We start from the raw sequence: 9,741 nt of genomic DNA, 5'->3' as shown, positions 1-9,741 counted from the left end.
GCTATTAGAGCTCATTATAGCCTCATAAAGGATCTCATTTGTGGGATTACTTAATAGACAATGAAATTTTATCGTTCAGAATTATGGAAAAATAATATCAGAGCAGGAACGGTGTGATGAGGGCGCGCGCCACGTATTATTCCGCTTGGTTTATACTCTCTCTTTCTCTTTCTGTCTCTCCCTCTCTGTCTCTCTGTCTTTCTGTCTCTCCCTCTCTGTATACCATAACACTCCAGTGCTCCTCTCTTGTCATACGCTGTTCACTTTATTATAGCAATTACAGATGCGTGACAGACGCGTTTGCTACTTCTTTCATTTAGTCTAGTTTAAAGTCGTATTCTTATTTTGTTTCAAGATTTCAATTTAATTCGCATGAACCAAGGTCAGGAACAGGGTTACTCATAAATTAGCCTACTAGGCCTATATGCAACTAATAAGCGATAGTCCTCTATCTAGCCTAATTTACACGTCAAGACAACTCTACAGGCTACAGAACAGACAACAAAGTTTGAAATGTAGTTCTCATTCATTTGTGGTAAAAAAAAAAAAAAAAACTATTCTGTCCGTTTATATAAAACATGACTGGATGTTTGCACCTGAAACGCTCGCCCCATTAAACCTGCTTAGTGTAAGCGCCGCTCGCCCCGCGCTCTGTCTTGAGGCTCGAGGCGTTACTTCTTAGATGAAAGTGGAAGCTAAAGCCAACGGTGACCCAACAGGAGATCAAACTCGCTAATTATTGTCACAAGACGAAGGATTAACGCATTTCTGAAATAGCTGCCTGTTTACCCGGCAGAAACCCACCATAATAAACACTTTCTAATAGAAGCATAATCACTATCAAATAGCCACCACCAGACTCGACAAAAAATCATAGTTCTTTAATTGCTGCTGTTGAAATCTTTCCCAAACTAAACAGGGTAGGCTACAATTACACAGCTACTAAATTTAGTCCTTAGTCACATGCACGATTTGTTGCTTTAAATCGCATTTTGAGAAGCCATACACAAGTAGACTAAGACTGTGTTTGAACAAACAGGCTACTTTGACAATAAAAACATGAATCAAGCTAAAATTACGTACTCACAATATGGTCGTTAATTCAGATATTTGAGTTCAACGAACAAACAGCGGAGGAATTAAGGGCATTGATTATTACAGATGGACCCCATTCGTTCCATAATTAATTGTAGAGGAAGGCCATATTCACTGGATTTGTGATTTCGACGATTTTAACTTTTGACTAGGCCTATCTGATATATTTAATATTTTTTCATAAAAAATGTGTGGACATTTTCATCCATTTTTCAAATTGTTGCTTTTTTTCAAATTGGTACATATGTTGTGGTCCTATTTCTTCGTATTGTGCAAGAAAGAAGAATATTACATTGTTTTATTTCCTGAGATTATTATTATATATTTTTTCTTTTACAGAAACAGGCCTTCTATCAAAAAATATTACATCTGGTAACGTTTTGATGCGCAATATGTAATTTTGTTTAAATAGCCTATTGGATACTTTATTGGAGGGGGAGGGGGGTAAACTATATTGTTTTCAAAGTGTTCCTAGACAAATTACATTTATCCGTGCGTGAACAAAGTAGTTGAAGGTGTCGGTATTGACCGGGACGGGGAGGGGGGTGACTGAACAGAGATTTTGATTGGGAGTTTTGTTAGGTATCACGTGGTATGGGTCACTTGCAGTTTTGAAGCCCTTCAAACCGGGAGCGCACGTGGGTGACGTTAGGGCCAGCCCTCTCCGGGGTCCCTTTTGTTTCAGCATCAAACATAAGCACCTTCCGACATCCCGAGGGCTTCAGAGAAGAGACAGCATCTCACGCATCGAGCTACACAGACCACTGCAGCCATGTCGAGGTCCTTTTACGTAGACTCTTTGATAATCAAGGATACGGTGCGTCCCGCTCCGCTTAACGAGCATCCCGGACAAGACTTTCTCATCCCCATCAGCATGCACTCCCCGAGCGTTATGTCCGTCACCGCGCCGCCGTGCCCCTCGAGGAAGACAGGGACGTTCTGCGTCTGCCCGATGTGCGTCACGTCCCACATACACTCGCCTCGGGGCGGAATTCCGATGCTGAAGAGCCAGTTTCCCGGTACGGAGGTACAATACTGTCAAAGGATAGCGCACCAGCAGTCACAGATATTAGCGCACCCGGGACACGCGCCGGTCTGCACGCCCACCTACAGTATCACGGACCCCAGAAGGTACCACTGCCTCGCCATAGGTAAGAGCTCGAGCACTACCGGCTTTGCGATATTACCGAGGTAGTCCTACTTCATAATGATGTTGTGCAGCATTGCCAGAACTATTACGCGCAGTCATTGAACACTCCATTTGCATTCCACTTTATGTTCTAGAGTGATGTAATCTCAACTAAAGTTGCCATGTTAGGCTAATAAGCTACTGTGCTCGTGTCCCCTCAGGCGCCTCTGAGAGCAGTCACCTGCAGAATGGAAAAAGGATGCGCACGGCTTTCACCAGCACGCAACTGTTGGAGTTGGAGAGAGAGTTCTCCTCGAACATGTACCTGTCCCGTCTCAGAAGAATCGAGATTGCCACGTATCTGAACCTGTCAGAGAAGCAGGTGAAGATCTGGTTCCAAAACCGGAGGGTCAAACACAAGAAGGAGGGAAAGGGCGCGCAGAGGAGCGCGCACAGCGGCTGCAAGTGCGCCAGCGGCCACACGGACTATCCCAGGTCAGAGGATGAGGAATCCCTGTCGCCCGCCTCCGCGTTAGAGGACAAAGAGATATCACCGATCTGAATACATCACAAACTGATGACGTCTATTCCACTTCTGCACTTACTGTCCCATTTCCCCGGGAGCCCGCGAGCTCAGACCACCTCAGGGGCCGTTCGACTCTGTCTGAGGTAGCCTACAACTTGGGACGCGTGGCAGGTTCTCCTTGAATTGTGTGTACCCAATTCCACGTTGACTGTTGAAACAAAACACTTTGTAAATATATGTCGAAACCCGTCACCTGAGCAACATCATTGAAGAAAAAATGCAGTGATTTGTAATTCCTCGCGAGTGTTTGTCAAACCAACGTCAAAGTGACTCTCCTAGTTGTCATACGGGCCCTTAGAGCTGACACTTCTCAGACCTCTCTGAGGGCACTTAGATGTTGGATATCTGAAGTTATGTGAATTTGTTTGTGCATAGTATTGTTATGTAAAATATGTATATTTGTATTTATTTTAATAATAAAAAACTGAATTGATGTATCAACTAACTTCGTTTGGAAATCATTTCGTTGTCACGGTTTTTTCAACATTTGAGTAGAGCTCATGGCACTGAGAGACAATAGCATGAGGGCTTGGATTCATCTCTGAGAGGTGAGTGAAAAAGGAGGAAGAGGAGGAAGACACCTGCTTCCGATACCGCGGCCTCTGCCTGAGTTAGAAGGGTCAGCACTCGGTCGCCAGGGCCTCTCGCTCCAGCTCGTGGTTCAGACACCACCACCGTGAATCCGAAAAGATCTACAAAATACTTTCCAGCATCGACATTACGTAACATTGAACGATACCAATACATAATCAAACCTAAAATGTCCATGGTAGGTATAGCTTAATATTATAGGTAATGTGCATAGGCCTATTAGACCTATGCGACATGCACTGAAACTTGGTAATTTGGGAGAATATTAACTTACACGTTTAATTTAACATGCCATTCTTACAAGAAGCACAATATGTAAATTCGTTTAGATCTGTCTAAAGGAAGTGATTACATGAATGCTCAAGACGAGGATGAATGCAGGTCTAATTTATTCATAAGCCTCTAATTGTTATTATTGCGATACATAATTTCATAGTTATCGTTGTATTTGTTATTTTATCATTACTGCACTCGAAGGGTATGCCTGATGCTGTTATTGTACTATTAGGATGTTTTGTTTTGTACTATATGGCTATTATTATTAATATTATCATCATTATTATCACTATTATTAGAATTGTTATTATATCCTTCGTGTCTTCTTTCTGCATTGGATGTGGCAGAGCTCGGGCCCCTGAGTCCCCACTGTCACAAAGAGTCCGGCACTGCTGCCAATCGTCATTTTATGTTCGCTTTTGAAAAGACTCTGCTTGTCCAAAAAGAGTTTAATTGCAGTTTCAGTCCCACGTTAGTTGATTATGCTGCGATTCGTCCAAAACCACAGAATAAGGATATATAGAGGTGGGCAAAAGCTTTGACAGGTTGGATTGTCCTGCTCGAGACCCGAGCTTGGGACTCGCATTTAGCTTGGGACCCCCTCCGGCTGCAGTCTCAGAGGGCTTTGAAGACACAGCTACAGGGTTCCTCTGAGAGCGAGAGAACGGTTTAGTCACTGTTTCATTAAGCACTATTTGAACCTTTCAACTTATGTTAAATTGAGGGGGCATGCTGAAAATGGAGGGATTACGTAGGAGGGGCGATGGGAAATTAGCTAACGGTTAATTTAACTCGTTTCTGACGGAGTTTGGGATACATTCCTAATTGAGAAGGGAAGCAGGTGAAGTTTTGGTCCCACGCAGACCCATTCAGAGGAGGAATAAATAGTCTCCTTTCAGTTCCCGCTGGTGATCATATATTATTGAGGGAAAGCCATCTAATGAATATATATTGAAGTTCCTATTAATCGAATTAGAGTTCACCCCTTGCAGGTGTGAGTGTGAAAGACCATCGTCCCATTAAAAGGGATTAAGAAAGGAGTTAACTGAAGTTTAGGCAATCTCTTTCAGCCTGACCTCGAACTGTCAGTCCGCCATAAAAGCCTGAAGTTCACTTTCACAGTATTATAGGGTATCTAGCTCCACTATAACATATTACCTTGTACCCCGGGTCTGGATCCTGTCAAGCACTCTCTGGCCAGAGTCTATGAACACTGGATCCATCGTCTCCAAAACAGGCGATTAACGAAATATTCTTACTTTTGATGAGGGAAAAGACACCCACTCAAATACAAAGGCGAACAAGTCCAGCACTCCAAAGACGATAGAATTACTATTGAAAATGTGGCAATTACGCATGACAAAAGACAATTAATACGACTGCTTTTCAGCCGCTTGCAGCTGGCGTCTCGCGTGGAGCCACAGGAGGAAGCTGAAGAGTCCGTGACAGGACGGGGGCAGGGTTCTGCGTAACCGTAAAGACCTCTGCTTCGATCATGAATCTGCAACTACGATTTTGTTTACTTTCAACAAATGTGACAAGGCTTTCCGGTGGCTCCAAAAGTTTCGAGGACCCGCGAACAGTCCCGAAGTCTAAACGGGCGGTGCGTGAATCCGTTGTCTAAGGTGAGGCGCTGCTTTCAACGATGATGAAACTGTGGATTCTGGACACGCGCCTCATCAATGCTGTCCAACTTAATGGAGCCCGGCCACCGCACAATATATGCCATGAGCCTTTGTCAGGCTATTCAGTCGAGACCTTTTATAAAGTGTCAACCACTTTAAAATCGATTCTTTTGTTGGGTATAGAGCGTGCCTCTTAAATCATCAACTGCATTTAGTCCCCTCTTTAACGACTCGCTGTTTAAAACAGTAGGCCTACACGTTGGCTGACATTCAACAGGCCGGTGTTAAAATACAGTTTCAACATATCACAGTCCACAAACTGAACGATCATTGGTGAGTCATTCAAATATCTGTGTTTGTGTATGTGTGTGAGTGTATGTGTGTCTGTGTGCTTTGTTAATAAACTGGATTTAGTCACGGCTTTGTTCCATAAAAGGCCAGTCCGTTCTTATCACCTAAAGCCGTCACGAATGACAGTTACATATTTACGAAAGGTGGGTGATGGAGGCCAAGTGGGCAACGCGCTCTCCTGTTTCCCCCCAAAGCTCACTGCACATGCTCAGCGGACGACGTACCTGGGCCTCACAGTGCCACAGTCTCAATGTTCTGATCTTAGTATAGGAATATGAATGCTATGGATATCTTCCCGTTTCTTTAAACTCCTGTGAAAAACACAGACTAGCTTGGCATAGTTAAACAAGCAAGCTAATGCGAACCAGGTGGCCACCGGTTAAAGCGTTGCCGGGACGCGCATGGATGCATTAAAACACCATCTTGTCGATAATGGATGCCTCGGATATTTACGATGACGGTGCACGCTTCCAGCTGCAGCCACCGGATGAATATGACTACAATCCTTCCTGTCGTTACAGCTCCGGCCAGGTGCACATACCCGTGCCACCGTGCCCTACGGAAGACCTTCGCAGCAAGGGGTCTGCGCTGCTCTACAGTCTACCTCCATGCCAGTACCTAACGCCAGGTCAGAATCATCCCCAGGAGGGCCCACCAGACTTGGGCAGCGGGGGGCACTACCCTGCAGGGCAGGAGGGGCAGGACAGCCAGGGTGGTCAGAAGGAGGCACCGTTCCCCTGGATGAAGAGCTCCAGGGTAAGGCCTTACCCGTCACTTCCTGGTAAGACAGCATTTATTCTAAATGACGAAATATTGCCTAATTGTGAGACAACCGCAATGTTTGGATGCATCCGTGCATATGGCTTCATAACTGGTCAAGTTCGTTAAAAAGCAGCGGAGAGATCAAACATGACAAATCTGAACTAAAAAATGTTTATACCATCTCGCAAGGGTTCAACTCGCAGAATCCGGACGAGCACAAGCGGAGCCGCACGTCATATAGCCGCGCACAACTTCTGGAGCTGGAGAAGGAGTTCCTCTTCAACAAGTATATCTCGAGGCCCCGCAGATATGAACTAGCAACCACCCTTAACCTGACCGAGAGACACGTCAAAATCTGGTTCCAGAACCGTCGTATGAAGTGGAAAAAAGAGGAACCGAAAATAAGAAAGGCGTCACGTCCCGGAACGGAACCGAGCACTGGATCACCACCAACATAACGTTTTAACGTTTGTTTACCGATAATATTCAGCCGTGCTCTGTCCAGTTCCGTTTGCTGGATTCAGTTATCTGAGCTACTTGTGCAGGCTTCACATATCATTTTAAGTATAGGCTACATCAGTTTAATTTAATAACGTTTTTATTATGTTGTATTTACAGAGAATGGATTATAATTAAAGGCATCTATTTTAACTGTTTTGGTAAAGAACTATATTTTTATAGTTTTCATATAGAGATTTAAAATGTCAGATGAACACTGTTGAATGAATACTGATGAATACTGTAGCTAAAGTCAGGTAATTTGGGATACTTTTTGGTAAATTACCAAGAAAACGAGAAATACTCAGAAGACATACCTAAATTGATACTTTTAGAACATGTTATAGATCTCTGCTATAAGCTACTTCCATAAAGAAAATATGTAAAACCTTCAAACACATTGAGAACCCCTATGTTCAGGTGAAATGGGACAGCTCATAAGATCAAATGGGACAGTCAGTGCAAAGTATTCCTCTCTCCCCCACCAGGATGTGTGTGTGTAAGTGTGATAAAGACATGCAAGTGTGGATACATGCACAGACACATGCATTGTGTGACTGTGCAAACGATGTGTTATACTCACACGACACATGCTTGCATGCATGTAAGAATGACAACAAATTCTGGATGACTGTGTGTACTCACTGATTCATTTTAAGTACGTTTTAAGTGATAAAAATACAACAACAAAAAATGTACTATGACCAGGGTGGTACGAGGTAATATGGCACAATAACATAGTAACTCATTATTTTAGAGAACCCTAAACGACATCTGTAAAAACCTAAACATATAGAATCACAGGAAACTATACAGTCTTTGCATCAGAAAAGTTGTCAGCATAAGCCATTGAGTTCAGAATCCATGTTTAACTCGGACCAAAAGACCAAAGATGTAGGTTATTCTGCCGTGACGCGACTCCTGATCCTGATTCTGAGCAAACAATAGTCACCTGTGCCTCCCATGTCGCTTAGCAACACGCACACAAACAGGAGTAAACAGACCAGAGACTGTTAACACTACCTGTTCTACAGATAGGCTACTACTGGATGTGTAACCGCTTCCAGGTTTGTCCAACTCAGGATTAGCTTTAAGGCTTAATGTCCACTCTCTATGATGATAATAGATGTTGTGTTTGACACGTGTCTCAGCTCAGATCATTTGGACCAACTTGTTCAAATCTAATCTATTGTTGGACGTGAAGGTATATACTGTGTCCGGCAGATACAGCAGTATAGGAGTGTTAGGTTAAGACCAAGACGTGTGAAATGACTGAAATTGAGAAATGTTGAAAATGATTTAATTCCATGATATGCAGCACTGAGGTGACCCATGGAAGAAGACTTGTCATTGCCCATAGATGCAAATATTTGAATGTATTTGAAGTTAAAGCAAAACCACTAGTATAGCCTAAGTACTGAATGGACTGCTTGACCATACATCAGGCCGACTGTATTTGCAGCTCAGCTCTTTGATCAAGCAAATAAACGCCCCCTCATGGACGGCCGTTTTTCTCTTCTTGCTATAACTCTTACTCCATTTCTTATTACATTCTCTCTCCTTCCCTCTTCAGCGCCTTTTCTCTCCTCTTCCTTTCTCCCCCCCTATACCTCTTCCATCTTCTCATCCTGATTCTCCCTCCTCCTCTGTCTTTCTCTCTCTCCCCTCCATTATGTCTCCCCACTCCACTCTCATCCTGTCCTTACTCTTCTCTCTCCCTCTCTGTCTTTTCTCCTCTCTCTCTCTCTCTCTCTCTCTCTCTTTCTCTACCTTTCCCCTCTTTTTCTATTCCTGTCTCTCAATTCAATGTTCTCTCTCTCTCTCTCTCTCCAACTCCCCCCCCCCCCTCTCTGCAAAGTTTGAACGAGGACACACACACACACACTAAAGGTCGCTTTGTGACATGAAGCACATTCCTTTCAGTTGAAATGTGAGGAATGTTGCACAAACACCCAACTTAAATATGATACGTCTTCATGTTTACATGACTGTGGAGCGTGTCTGTGCTTCCTGACGGCGCGTCTCCAGAGAGACTAGGATGTTGCTCTCGAGATGAGCTCTGAACTGGGGCCCAACCAACAGGGGAAAAAGACTATAGAATGGCTCAGTGACAACATATATCAGTTTAGTTCGACGTCAACCTGATTAAAAACAGACGCGCAGCGTTGACGCCCGTGTTAAACTAAGAGAAACCGATTTAGAACCTGAACTTATCTGAGGCACTAAAAGTTGACTTCTTTGTTTGGAGAACAAGGGACGTTGTTCTTTTGCGCTCTTTGGCTCACTGAACATGTGGAAGTAATTGCGCTGAAAGCGGCTGGGGTTGTGTGTTTGCCTTCGAGAGCGAGCCGTGGGGAGGGCACCTCTGGATGCTTGGTGGGGTTGGCGAGCCCTCGGCCCCGGGGCTCAACTCCGTGAACACAGCCGGCAGTCGTGGCTCTGCATCACTGAGAGCCGAGAATTAGGAGATAGGAGGATCCATTATCCTTACGGAGACCCCCTGGGGAGGAACTGGGTTACTCAACTAAACAACACACACAACCCTGTAAAGGATGTTAACAACCGTCTTGTTTTCCAAAAATTGCGCAGACGTGTAAGAATGCAAAGTTGTTCTGAAGTCAGATCGTTTGGGATGTGATATGACGGTGTTAGAGCGCCCTCTGCACGCGGCGTCGGTCCGCAATGACTCAGTCAGTGATCTGGACTTGGCGTGTCTGTGTACCCCCGCCGAACGTTGATACTTTACAAAATAATCGCCTAACCGCTGTTAAATACATGCTTTGACCCAAAAAACATTACACTTTTTAAACTTTGCTCGTTTTTTAAAT

At 44.1% G+C, this 9,741-nt stretch overlaps 2 protein-coding genes across 2 annotated transcripts; both read left to right on the top strand.

Moving 5' to 3' along the window:
* Positions 1 to 1,867: 1,867 nt before the first annotated feature.
* gsx2 (GS homeobox 2) lies at positions 1,868 to 3,255 on the top strand. Its single transcript, XM_084676167.1, has 2 exons — positions 1,868 to 2,246; positions 2,446 to 3,255. The coding sequence occupies exons 1-2, from the start codon at positions 1,868 to 1,870 to the stop codon at positions 2,784 to 2,786; spliced, it is 720 nt and encodes a 239-aa protein (XP_084532293.1). The 3' UTR covers positions 2,787 to 3,255.
* Positions 3,256 to 6,085: 2,830 nt separating this feature from the next.
* Positions 6,086 to 7,049, top strand: LOC146254608 (pancreas/duodenum homeobox protein 1-like). Its single transcript, XM_084676302.1, has 2 exons — positions 6,086 to 6,434; positions 6,605 to 7,049. Exons 1-2 carry the CDS (start codon positions 6,086 to 6,088, stop codon positions 6,871 to 6,873), a joined length of 618 nt encoding a protein of 205 aa, XP_084532428.1. The 3' UTR covers positions 6,874 to 7,049.
* Positions 7,050 to 9,741: the final 2,692 nt, after the last annotated feature.

Source organism: Hypomesus nipponensis, chromosome 16 (assembly GCF_054491055.1).
Source record: "Hypomesus nipponensis isolate SF chromosome 16, ASM5449105v1, whole genome shotgun sequence".
NCBI classification, from domain to species: domain Eukaryota; kingdom Metazoa; phylum Chordata; class Actinopteri; order Osmeriformes; family Osmeridae; genus Hypomesus; species Hypomesus nipponensis.
Note: the sequence above shows the minus strand (reverse complement) of the source record. Positions and strands in the feature narration are given on the sequence as shown.